Below are 13,218 nucleotides of genomic sequence, written 5' to 3'. Positions count from 1 at the left end.
GGTATCTGAGAAAAAAGTTGCTCCCTTGTAGCTTGTATAGCTCTTGTAACTGCTTGAAAGAGGCAAAAACATCCTCCTAGTATAGATTACCGATTGTGCAAAGTCCTACCGGTTTCCAAAGTCTAAATGTACTGTGAAGAATAGATGGTTTAAAAGATGGATTGCCTACAATGGGAGTAATAGAGGATCTCCCTGCTGCGGAGACTCAGGTCGTTTGGAGTGGAGGGCCCACTCCTGAAGACCTATGACTCTGTGGTGGCCTTAGCCATCTTCTATGGTGTGGTCTGCTGGGGCGGCAACATCTCTGCCGGGGACAGGAAGAGACTGAACAGGCTGATCCGAAGGGCCAGCTCTGTTCTGCCCTCTGGACCCAGTGGAGGTGGTGAGTGACAGGAGAACGGTGGCTAAGCTGTCATCCCTGTTGGACAACATCTCCCACCCCATGCAGGAGACTCTGACAGCACTGAGCAGCTCCTTCAGTGGGAGACTGCGGCACCCACGGTGTGGGACGGAGAGATTTCGCAGGTCTTTCCTCCCCACTGCTGTCAGACTCCACAACAAAGACTTTTGCAGCTGATCAAACACACACATGTGCAATAAGACTGCTATATGTGCAATTCTTCTTCTGACGAAGTTGTATTTTCCTACTCAGTTGTATATAGTATTTGTATTTCTGTTTTATTTTATTGCATTCCAGTGTTTTCTAATTTCTGCTACATAACTTTGCACTTTTGCTGTAACAACACAAATTTCTCACCTGTGAGACTAATAAAGGTCATCTTATCTTATCTTATAGGGTTAAAAAAAACAACAACTGTACAGTCAGAACTTTTTCTGCAATTCTAAATTTATTTCTCACAATTCAAGTCCAAACAATTATGCTGACAGATTTCTTTCTTTCTCATTTGTTGTGTATAAAAGCAGTTAAATATGTAATTTCATTACTGACAGAAAGGGGAGTTTCACTGGGCTGGCCCACTAAAGGTCACAGAAGCTGTGATGTAAAATGAGTTTGACTCCCCTGATTTAGAGTTTCAGGGACATCATAAAATGTTCATTAAGCCAAACAACAGTTTCATTACAAGTGTGCGTGTTAGTCCCCATAGGGAAATAGTTCCTCTGCATTTAACCCATTCACAATGTACAAGGTAATTTTATCGTCACCCAAATCTTATAGGGGCTATTTGTTTGAAATAGCCCCTATAAGTCTCCACAACAAAATGATCAGCTTTGACCTTTCTAATGACAACTGTGTATGCATCACACAGCTGCTTGAAAAGCAACCAATCAGTGTGTAGCTTAGTTCTCCTGACTTTGGCCCATGCCATGTTGTGCTCGTGGAATAGGTTAGCTAGATCAGTAGTAAACCATTATGTCTGCATTTATTTCCTTTACACATCCATAAAGGGATACAACAAAATAAAGAAGAATTCAACAATATCTAATGCAAAATTGAATTCATGTGCAGTATAGCAGGTTCCCTCTAAGTGCAGCCAGCCACATGAGATTTACTGATCAAACCACGAGAGAGAGATTCAACATTCAGGCAAAACAATCTTTAAGAAATGACAGAAAACTAAAAGAAAAAGGAAGGAGGACAATACTTTGCAACTTCATAAATTTAAGAGGCAGGATTATTAATTGCAGGTCCAGAAAGCAGAGCTACCTCATCAGATCCAAGGGTGACATCAGCTGACACTCTCTACAGGAGACTCCAGCTGAACTCTGTGGAGCCTCAAGGTTTTTAAGTCCGACCCTGAAACCAGAAGAGGATCTTTCTGTCCCATCAGATTCATTGTGATCCAGTGATTTCAGTCCTGCATGATCACGCTGATGTTTGCACAGAGCAGATAATGAAGTGAATGTTTTTGCACATTGGTAACAGTGAAACTGTTTATTTACAGCGTGGGATCGTTTATGTTCGGAGTATGAACTGAGATTCCTGAAGCTCTTGTCACACTGGTCACAGCTGAAGTTCCCTTCAATGTGTGTAAGTTCATGAAGGTTACGACTACCTGACCGTGAAAAGCTTCCGTCACAGTGTCTGCACTTGTATGGTTTCTCTCCGGTGTGGACTCGTTTATGCACTTTAATCTCACTTGCAGTGGTGAAGGATGACCCACACTGGTCACACACGTGCTTTTTGACTCCACTGTGAATGAGTTCATGTATTTTTAATTGACTCCGTGTGGGGAAGCCTCTCCCACATTCTTTGCAGTAGTTCATTTTGTCTCCAGTGTGTCTACGTTGGTGCCATTTTAGGTTCCGCTGCCGATTAAAGGTTTTTCCACAAAGGTCACAGCGAAAGTCTTTCCCACCACCACAGTGATGACAGGGTCGAGAACTGGATCCATCTGTGTCGCTCTGTTTCTAAACAAAGACACAAACACAGTGTAAGTCGGGGAATTGCTTCAACATTTTAATCCTGAACATTTCCTTAAATAAAGAGCATCTCTGCCAACGTCCAATTACATTTTACTGTTTACATTATAACGCTCAGCTTACTGGGCGAAAACAACTCTTCATTTTTAGGTAATCTACTTAATGGGAAGATTGATGTTTAAACCTCTGGATGCTACAAGATACTAACCTAGGGGCTCGTCCCTTTTTCGTTCGTGTAATTTGTTTCCTTTTGATGTTTACGGTGGGGGGACCGTCAATGTGGGAGTTGAGGAAAAAGGGAGAGTGTCATCCATCTATGCATTGGGCGCGAGTTTTGCGGACCTAGAGTGATTGGATGTGGTTGGTTGTCTGCAGAGTTGTGTTTTTCTTTTTTGCTTTGCTCATGATGTCGTTTGACATGGATGATTTTGCGCAACAGCCCTCCATTGAAAAGTTGGAGCGGTGCAATAAAGCAGATTTGTTAGTAGTGGCTAATTTATTCAATGTGGATGTTCCGTTGCATTCTAAGAAGGTGGAAATTAAACAATGTTTGGTGGAGAGACTGGTGGACAGGGGAGTGTTTGGGAGCATGACAACTTCGCCGAGTGGGTCTGGGAGTTTGGAGATGGCAGTTTTTACCGCCTTTACGTTACGGAAAAACGAGGTCTCGCGATAACTGTAGAAGCGTCTAGTTTGCCAAAAACCAACGAAGTAGAACAGTGGATGTGTGGCCAATTGTGCTAGCTAACTGATGACCGAAGAGGAGAGGATACAGCCGGCCCCAGCAACTTTCAAAGCTGATGTGTGGACTTATTTTGGATTTAGGACAAAAGAAGGCAGTAAAGACTATGACAAGAGCTATGCAGTCTGTAAAATCTGCACCGCCAGAGTCAAATATTCGGGTAATACCACGAATTTACGAACACACGTGTGTAGACACCATAGCGATGTAGCGCCAAATGCTAATTTTAAAACGAAACGAGGTGATCCCGCTCAACGGACAATTGAAGAAGTTAACTTTTCAAAACTACCAGCAACTTCAACTCGTGCAAGAAAAATAACGCAGTCAGTACTTGTTTTTATTTGCAAAGACATGCGCCCTCTGAGTGTTGTGGAGAATAAAGGATTTTGTAATATGATTAAAACGCTGGAGCCCCGTTACACCGTTCCTTCCCGACAACACATCACGGACATCGCTCTATTAAAGTTGTACCAAGAAGTCAAAGCGACAGTGCTGGACTCTCTCAGCTCGGCAGAGACAGTTGCTTTGACATGCGACGCTTGGACTTCGAGAGCCACTGAATCGTACGTAACTGTTACAGCACATCACATAACGGACCAGTGGAACCTTCAGTCTCATGTACTACAAACCCGAGCCATGCATGACAGTCACACAGGTGAGCACATTGCAGCGTTACTAACTGATGCTGTGGCTGAATGGGGATTGAACGCAAAGGACCTTGTTGTTGTTACCGATAATGCACCAAACATGGCTCTCGCGGCTAGACTTGCAGGCATAACGCACATACAATGTTTTGCACACAGTCTGAATCTCGCCTCACAGAAAGCACTGAAAATACAATCCGTGGTGCGACTTCTCGGGAGGATCCGACGTGTAACAGCCTTTTTTTGGCGCAGCACCACAGCCAGCAATCAGTTGAAGCAGAAACAGCGCCTCCTTCAGCTACCTGCTCACAGATTGATCTCGGATGTAATAACAAGATGGAACAGCTCCTATGATATGATAGAACGATTTTTAGAACAGCAACCAGCCATCTGTGCAGCTCTGCTTTCTGCAGAAGTTAGGAAGAGTGAAAAAGAAATCTTCACATTAAGTGAGTCTGACATCACATGTGCAAAAGAAGTTGTCAGGGCACTCAAGCCTATGAAGGACGCCACCCTGGTGATGTCAGAGGAGGGCATGCCAACCCTGTCCATCATTGCTCCTCTTCATGCCAAGCTTGTGATGGGTGCACAAGAAAGTGTTGATGATACACCGACAGTAAGGAACATTAAGACTGCCATAGCAGAAGATCTGGGAAAGAGATATGTAAATGAGAGGGAGACACTATGGATGGCATCAACTGTTGATCCTCAGTTTAAGGACCTGCCCTTCCTGTCTGAAGCAGAGACCAGTGAGACCTATTCCAGACTGTTGGACACTGTGGTGAGTGACTGTGATAAAGAAGGGAAAAAAGTAAGTAAATAAATGAATGAATTTACTTGGAAAAATTCAACTGAAATTCAACTGAAGTGAATAAAGTAAAAAAAAAAAAAGTATATTGATGACATTTGTCATCAGATATTAGTGCAGAACAGGGTGAATCTTGGATTTGAATTTTGACTTTGTGACATTAATACTATTTGAATTTAATGTTTTTAAGGAGCAAAAGAATAAGGAGACTGACAAACAAGTGGAGGAAGAGAATGCCACAGAGGAGGCTCATCACCCACATAACAAAGACAGCTTTGACTCCATCCCTCGGCCACCCCTAAAGAGACAGAGGACCTCCTGTGCATTGGTGGACTTGCTTGGAGCTACATTTGCCTCTACTAGTGACAATACTGCACCAAAATCAGAACATGATGTTGCTGCAGCTGAGATCAAGAGGTATAGAGATGAGAGCCCTTTGCCTCTCACAGGAAATCCTCTCAGTTGGTGGAAGGACCATGAACAGTAATACCCTCAACTATCCAAAGTAGCAAGGAGTTTCCTATGCATTCCTGGAACAAGTGTCTCTGCAGAGAGAGTTTTCTCCTCTGCAGGAGACATAGTAAATGCACAGAGAAGTGTCCTGAGAGCTGACTATGTCGACCAGCTTGTATTCCTGCACAAAGATCTGGAAATTGAAAAATAAGCACTGAGAAAACACTAACATGTAAAATCTCTGATATGAGAATGTTTGGTATTTTGGTTGAGTCTCATAAGCACTTTTATTTAGATGAGTTTTTTCAGGTTGTACTAAAAGTGTTCCATTGATGGACACTGCAGAGCTGTACTTTATTTTATTAACACTTAGCTGTAATAGCACTTTACATTGTTTGTTAATGTTTACTTGGATGGATTCTTCAAGCAGTTTCATTTTTGATTTATATTTGTTTATGTTAAGGTCACATAAAAAGTGCTTTGTTTTGATGCTCCATAGAGCAGTTTTTGGATAAGTATTTTACAATCATAGTACTTAGTAAGTAACAACATGTTACATTGTTTACCTTTTTTCATGTTAAAGAAATAGTTGATATTTCAGTAAAGTAGTTTTTGTTTGTTTATTTGACTTCTCATAAGGCAGATGTTAATTTCTCCATTCATTTTGAACTTAGAGTGTTTTTGTTTTAGATGTTTCATGTCAAGCATTTAACAGTTTGGACTGTTTACTGTGAGTTTTCCTAATTAAATTCAGTCCTAAACACAAATATCGTCTGGTATTTAGTATCACAATATATCGTATCATCTCCCCTGTATTATGATAGATATTGTATCGCCAGATTCTTACCAATACACACCCTATTCTGTACATGACATTTTCATGTCTCATTTAGCTTTGAAATAAAATTTCATTCACATAATACTTGCAGTAACTGAAATTGTAAAAAATATAAATACATACCTCACAGTAACTGCACTTGTAGAGTCTCTTTCTGGTGTGGATCTGTTGGTGTACTTTCAGGGAACGTGGATCTTTAAAAGCCATTTCACACAGGTCACATTTATAAGGTCTCTCTTCAGTGTGGGTAAACATGTGCTGCTTTAATTCGTTGTATGTCACAAAAGCTTTACCACACTGATCACAGCTGTACGCATTAAGTCCACTGTGGGTGACTTGGTGTAATTTTAAGGACTGACTATAGGTAAAACACTTTCCACACAAGTCACAGCTGTATGGTTTAACTCCACTGTGGATGAGTTTGTGTATTTTTAAGCCTCTAGGATGGGCAAAATCCTTCCCACACTGATCACAGCTGTGCGCTTTAACTCCAGTGTGTCTGAGTTGATGTGTTTTTAAGCTTCCAGTCTGGGTAAAAGACTTTCCACACAACTCACAGCTGTACGCTTTAACTCCACTGTGGATGACTTGGTGTGATTTTAAGGCGTGACTATAAGTAAAAGACCTTCCACACAACTCACAACTGTACGCTTTAACTCCACTGTGGATGAGTTGGTGTCTTTTTAAGTCTCCAGTCTGGGTAAAAGACTTTCCACACAACTCACAGCTGTATGCTTTAACTCCACTGTGGAAGAGTTGGTGTGTTTTTAAGCTCCCAGCCTTGGTAAAACCCTTCCCACACTCGTCACAGGTGTATGTTTTCTCTCTCTTTCTTCTGTGAGGTTTGTCGGCCTCCTGAGAGCGCTGACTTCTCGCTCCATGTTGGTCCTGCAGTGACAGAGATACAAACAGAGTCAGTGAGTGAAATGCAGTCGTGGAACAAACTGACTCCATTAGTGGAATCAAAGAGTCAACAAACACGTTGTAGGTGTGTTGCCACCACCTTCTGACGATAGTATCACATTACAATGATGTGCTACAATGAGATTTGCACACTGTTAGACATCTGCCTTACCACCATACAGTGGGGCAAAAAAGTATTTAGTCAGCCACCGATTGTGCAAGTTCCCCCACCTAAAATGATGACAGAGGTCAGTAATTTGCACCAGAGGTACACTTCAACTGTGAGAGACAGAATGTGAAAAAAAAAATCCATGAATCCACATGGTAGGATTTGCAAAGAATTTATTCGTAAATTAGGGTGGAAAATAAGTATTTGGTCACCTCAAACAAGGAAAATCTCTGGCTCTCACAGACCTGTAACGTCTTCTGTAAGAAGCTTTTCTGTCCCCCACTCGTTACCTGTATGAATGGCACCTGTTTGAACTCATCATCTGTATAAAAGACACCTGTCCACAGCCTCAAACAGTCAGACTCCAAACTCCGCCATGGCCAAGACCAAAGAGCTTTCGAAGGACACCAGGAAAAGTATTGTAGACCTGCACCAGACTGGAAAGAGTGAATCTACAATAGGCAAGCAGCTTGGTGTTAAAAAAATCAACTGTGGGAGCAATCATCAGAAAATGGAAGACATACAAGACCACTGATAATCTCCCTCGATCTGGGGCTCCACGCAAGATCTCATCCCGTGGGGTCAAAATGATTATGAGAACGGTGAGCAAAGATCCCAGAACCACACGGGGGGACCTGGTGAATGACCTGCAGAGAGCTGGGACCAAAGTAACAAAGGTCACCATCAGTAACACACTACAACGGCAGGGAATCAAATCCCGCAGTGCCAGACGTGTTCCGCTGCTGAAGCCAGTGCATGTCCAGGCCCGTCTGAAGTTTGCCAGAGAGCACATGGATGATACAGCAGAGGATTGGGAGAATGTCATGTGGTCAGATGAAACCAAAGTAGAACTTTTTGGTATAAACTCAACTCGTCGTGTTTGGAGGAAGAAGAATACTGAGTTGCATCCCAAGAACACCATACCTACTGTGAAGCATGGGGGTGGAAACATCATGCTATGGGGCTGTTTTTCTGCCAAGGGGACAGAACGACTGATCCGTGTTAAGGACAGAATGAATGGGGCCATGTATCGTGAGATTTTGAGCCAAAACCTCCTTCCATCAGTGAGAACTTTGAAGATGAAACGAGGCTGGGTCTTCCAACATGACAATGATCCAAAACACACCGCCCGGGCAACAAAGGAGTGGCTCCGTAAGAAGCATTTGAAAGTCCTGGAGTGGCCTAGCCAGTCTCCAGACCTCAACCCCATAGAAAATCTGTGGCGGGAGTTGAAAGTCCGTGTTGCTCGGCGACAGCCCCAAAACATCACTGCTCTCGAGAAGATCTGCATGGAGGAATGGGCCAAAATACCAGCTACTGTGTGTGCAAACCTGGTAAAGACCTATAGTAAACGTTTGACCTCTGTTATTGCCAACAAAGGTTATGTTACAAAGTATTGAGTTGTATTTTTGTTATTGACCAAATACTTATTTTCCACCCTAATTTACAAATAAATTCTTTACAAATCCTACCATGTGGATTCATGGATTTTTTTTTCACATTCTGTCTCTCACAGTTGATTTGTACCTCTGGTGCAAATTACTGACCTCTGTCATCATTTTAGGTGGGGGAACTTGCACAATCGGTGGCTGACTAAATACTTATTTGCCCCACTGTATATTTCAAATGCAACAAGGGTTTCTACAGACAAAAACATGGCTGTGCTGTAGGGCTGCCACAAACGATTATTTTGATAGTCGACTAATCAGATCATGCATCCATTGGACATAAAACGTACAGCTTATTGCACCAGCATGCAGCTGCTCTTATATAACTATCATTAGCTTACAGCTTTAAGTGTTTATTTTTAGTTAGCACATACCTTAAAGACAGGATGATAGCTTTTTAAATTTGATTGAAATTTGCAGATTTTTTTGGTGAAGTTTAATAAACTCAGCCGTCTGCTCCTTGCTATCTAAAATGTAACAGGACAACAGAGTAAATTCTCGAGCACCTCACACTTCTGATAATCAGCTGTCTGCTTGACGTTTATTCAGCTGTGTAAAAACTATAACTTTAATCTCAGCCAAACCGATTTACTCAGGAACAAATAAAATACTAAAAAAAGCCAAACAATAATATTTTTAAGTTATCTAAGTGACTTATATATCATGTTTAACCTGAGTAGCGAAAGACGGCGGTGGGTTTGAAAACGATTTGCCGGGAGTCCGGTGTTCTCACGGGCTCTAGTGAGCCTTGAACCCGGGCTAGTTATCCTGGGCCATCTGACCTCAGGAAATCACATGATAGGGTGGGGCCAGGTTTCACAATGAACTCACCCGAAACCCTGGCTGATTGTGACCCACACCCGTTTTCACACCTTGGCTCATGTGATTAGGCAGAGGATCATCAGGGGGTCCATTGCCCCTCTCTGTGGGTTACTCCCACAGGGCTTAAATCTGGGACTCTCCACCAGTTGACCCTAGAACTGAAGAAGCTTCTTGGATGAAGGCGAAACGTCTTCAAGCAACTTAAAGAAGACCAGACGCTTTTCTTTCCAAGCTCCTTAGACTGTTACAATGGGAGTTGGAATGAAAATGACATAACTTAAGAAATATTGATCACTGGAGAAAATCTTTTACTTCATGAAAAATTCAAGAGTTCAACTGATGATATTGTTCTTGCAATGTGTGCTGATAAAATATGGTCTTTGTATTTTCTTGTAACTTTTGTGTTTTTTGTTTGTGACGTACATTCTGCATGTGTGGAGGAGCCCAGGATGGAAAATATAAAGCTGCTGTTAACAACCAGCTGTGCACACAGTTTCAATAACAGTAACTGTGATATTTTTCTCACCTCCTGTGTTGAAGTCATTGTTTCCTCTGTAGTGGCTGAGCTGAGTCCAAATGGCTGAAACTTTTCCTCTGCTGCTCCACCAGACTCTTCTCCTCCTGATACTCAGCTGGGACACAAAAAGTATAGATATGTATTTTATCCCTGACAAGAAGAAGCAGAGCAAATAAACATTACTACACTCAGTGACAACAATACCTATGAACAGGGTCGGCAACCCCGGGCATGCGTGTCACAGCTGATACACGAAGGGTTAACTGATGGCATAACCATAATAAACCATAACTTTATTTTGTTCATAAGGTTAGTTAGTTAGTAGAGTTGCCGACCGTCCCATAAAAATGGAATCGTCACGTATTCAGAGAAAATATTATGGGTATCATTTTGAGCTGGAAAGGAACACAGTTTGTCCCGGACTTTAGCTACAATGATGAAGACACAAAGCTGGATTTATTCTGTCGTTACGCTGCACAGCTGCCTCTTCTTCTCTCATTCTCCCCCCTCCCTCTCCCGTTTCTACTTCAATCATGAAACTGATCAATGATCAGCTGATCGTCTCTCTTGTTTGTTTATCGCCCACTTTGCGCCAGAAAGAAGAAACCAGCGGATGTCGCGCAAAACAACAGCAGCACGTTTAAGCTTGATCAGCTGGTGTTCGAATTTATTCAATATTACTTTCTAGCATCAGCTGAAGTTTGCTGGAGCCACAGCTGTAAACCTGCTGGTCATGATGTCGGTTTGGATGAGAGGGAAACATGAAGATGAAACCAGGAGATGTCCTTACTGAATCATCAGAGCTGAACAGGTGATGGAGAAACAGGTTTACCTTTTAGGTGACATGAATGAGTTGAAGTTATGAACTGTTTCTGAGAGACAAATAACACCAGGATCCTTTTCTAAGTAGCTGACAGCTGGTAACTGTGCAGGGGACTTTGCCAGGGGACCAGGTAGGGCATTGACAGGGACAGTGGGGCACATAAAAATACTTTCTTATTCTCATTTAAAATGTCTGGCTGTTATTAAATAATTATCTGAAGCTTACAACCAAAGTTTTTATCTGATGTAAAATGTATAGAAATCATACATATACCAACAAGACTGTACATCACTGTCACAACAGTGTTTGTTTTCATTCAAAGGCTTTATGGCTTTAATACCTGGTGGGCCGGTCTGTAGTCAAAATGCCCAGAGCGATTTTTGTCCCAGTACAGCCCTGGGCACGACACGCAGTGAAATTATCTGAGAAGGTGTATTAAAAAAAATTAATGGCCAGGCCAGCGGTGCACATCGCAAATTAGCTCGCGTAGACACATTCGTTTTGCCGCTTCTTAATGACGGTACAGGGCTCTAGACTAACTTTTTGCCATGGGCGTACCGGTACGCCTAACTTTAAAAAGTTAGGCGTACCGGTACGCCCATGGCAAAAAGTTAGTCTAGTCTAGAAGTTAGTCTAGAACTTTAAAAAGTTAGGCGTACCGGCACAAAAGTTAGGCGCACACAAATTTTATAATAATTTATATAATACAATGTGTTTTTCTGGATACACTGTGCTTTTTCAGCATTCAAAGATTGATGACACCGTGTCAGAGCACTGGCTATGAATTTCAGAGGGATCAGGCCTTAACAGAAAAGTTAGCAATAGTTCTTTTCCTATTACAGCTACATCCACTTCTGTCGTGCCTAGGCTGCTCACTAGGGCTGGGTATCATCACTGATTTCTATAATCCATTTTCAAAGTCCCGATTCGATTCAACTTAGCCGCAGACAGTCAGAAATATTATAATTCTGATCATTTATCAGTACTGACTTCATCAGAATTGTGAACATCACAGCAGATGCCTTTGTGTGAAAGTAACTGAGAATAAAAAACAGAAAAACATGAAGGAGATTTTCCTGGTCTGGCTTTTTATAGCAGATAACCTTAAAAATATTCTACAATGTTCTGCATATAAAGTTTAAATTCCTTCAGTATTGAACAACAGAAAAAATAGGCTTTCTTGTCCGAGGTCATTTAAGTGAAAAAAAAGAAAAGAAAAAGACAGCATAAATACACATTCGTTAACCAATATTAATAGGACCTTTGAGCTCAATGGTAATTAATTAGTAGTGGAAATAATTTCTGGTACGCATCACAGAAATGTAGCAGTGACAATAATATTGTATGCTTTAATTCTACTGGGCAATAGAGATTGAAAATGTGACGTCACTCAGGGGTAAAACTGCAAAGAATTCTGGGAACTCGTGGCAAGAGGTACTAGCGCACGCAGGCTTTCAATTGAAATCAGTTACACAGCGATAAAAAGAAACACAAAAAATGGCAAGAAGCCGTTGTATTATTAACTGCAATAGCCGGTCGCATGACAGCCACGGGAAGCCGACGGGTAAAGAGATCGGTTGTTATCGGATTACGTCGTTGAAGAGAAATTGTTCGAGCCATGTTTCCGAAGTAACAAAGAGGCGACTGGATTGCAGCCATTCAAAGACATTGCATGCTTGAGACAAGAGAAAAAACCACAATAACAACACTGGTCCGGCCGGGTTAAGTCAAACGATGATTTTAATGATCACACGCGTGGGAGATGGACACTGTATGCAGACAGCCTCAGATCTCAAAATGGTGGAGCATTGCTCAAACTCTTATAGCCTCTGGTTCTCCCACCTTATCATAAAAGCCTAAACATTCACATGCTTTCTCTCACACGGTGCCTAAGCTACAACCTTGGCTCCCCGTTTATCTGCTCCTGCTGAGTTGGGGCAGAAAACTCCAGTATATTCTGTTCTCTTCTAATCAGACAAATAAGGCGATGACTTTCTGCAAACAGTATTTTCTTATAACATCATAAAACAATATCATTCATCCACAATAAATCAGCAGTCTAATGTAATGCAAATCAGTTTAACGAATGCAATAGTTATCAGCTTCTTCTAATTCAGGAGAATAATGCAAACTAAAACTACATAATAATTCACAATCTTTAGTTAGGGGTATAACATGGCATAAAATAATATTATAATCTAACAAGAGAGAGCCCTGAGGCCTTTGTTAAACTAACAGAACAAACACTGAGGTCTTCCACTGGGGAGGTTGCTGCTGCAGACTCTCATATACACCCTCTGGATGTCAGCCGTTTCCACCTGCAACAAACGGACAGCAGCCGCACTTCTGCAAGCACAGAAACGGACTCCTCATATATGGGATATCTGTGACTGATGGGCGACTAGCAGATCCCAGCAGCTCAGAGTCCCAGACTTAAAGAGTGATTGGGCACTGGGAGCTCTGGCAGGCTCAGGACCTCTGACATGAACAAAAATCTTGACTTGGCTGGGAGAAACAGAGGAAGAGCTGGAGCAGCAGCGTAGACTGGAGCTTGGCACGGACATCCAGACGATTGAGCTGCGTATCAAAACCCTGAAGGAGCTACAGAAGAAAAAGGGTCAAGTTAAGGAGGAGCGGAACAAGGAGAAGATGCAGGACACTGGAGAAAA

General features: G+C 42.0%; 1 protein-coding gene across 9 annotated transcripts in view; it reads right to left on the bottom strand.

Annotated features, from left to right (window-relative positions):
- Positions 1-926: 926 nt before the first annotated feature.
- Positions 927-13,218, bottom strand: part of LOC309714155 (uncharacterized protein) — a 36,628-nt gene continuing 24,336 nt past the window's right edge. For 5 of the 9 annotated variants that reach the window (XR_014278817.1, XR_014278818.1, XR_014278819.1 and 2 more), the window contains 3 exons: positions 9,736-9,841; positions 5,991-6,755; positions 927-2,370 (listed from right to left, as the gene is read on the bottom strand). Coding sequence is in view for 1 of the 9 variants with exons in the window: in XM_082546383.1 (XP_082402509.1) it covers positions 1,663-2,370; positions 5,991-6,061; positions 6,509-6,755; positions 8,762-8,854; positions 9,736-9,753 (1,137 nt within the window). In the remaining 8 variants the exon portion in view is untranslated. Of the gene's footprint in view, positions 2,371-5,990; positions 6,756-7,578; positions 7,597-8,761; positions 8,855-9,735; positions 9,877-13,218 lie in introns of those variants that run through there. The other 4 variants (XM_082546383.1, XR_014278821.1, XR_014278823.1 and 1 more) reach the window with 4 other exon arrangements.

This window comes from Aulonocara stuartgranti, assembly GCF_965226115.1.
Source record: "Aulonocara stuartgranti genome assembly, chromosome: 9".
NCBI lineage: Eukaryota > Metazoa > Chordata > Actinopteri > Cichliformes > Cichlidae > Aulonocara > Aulonocara stuartgranti.
This window is presented reverse-complemented; position numbering and strand designations above follow the sequence as displayed.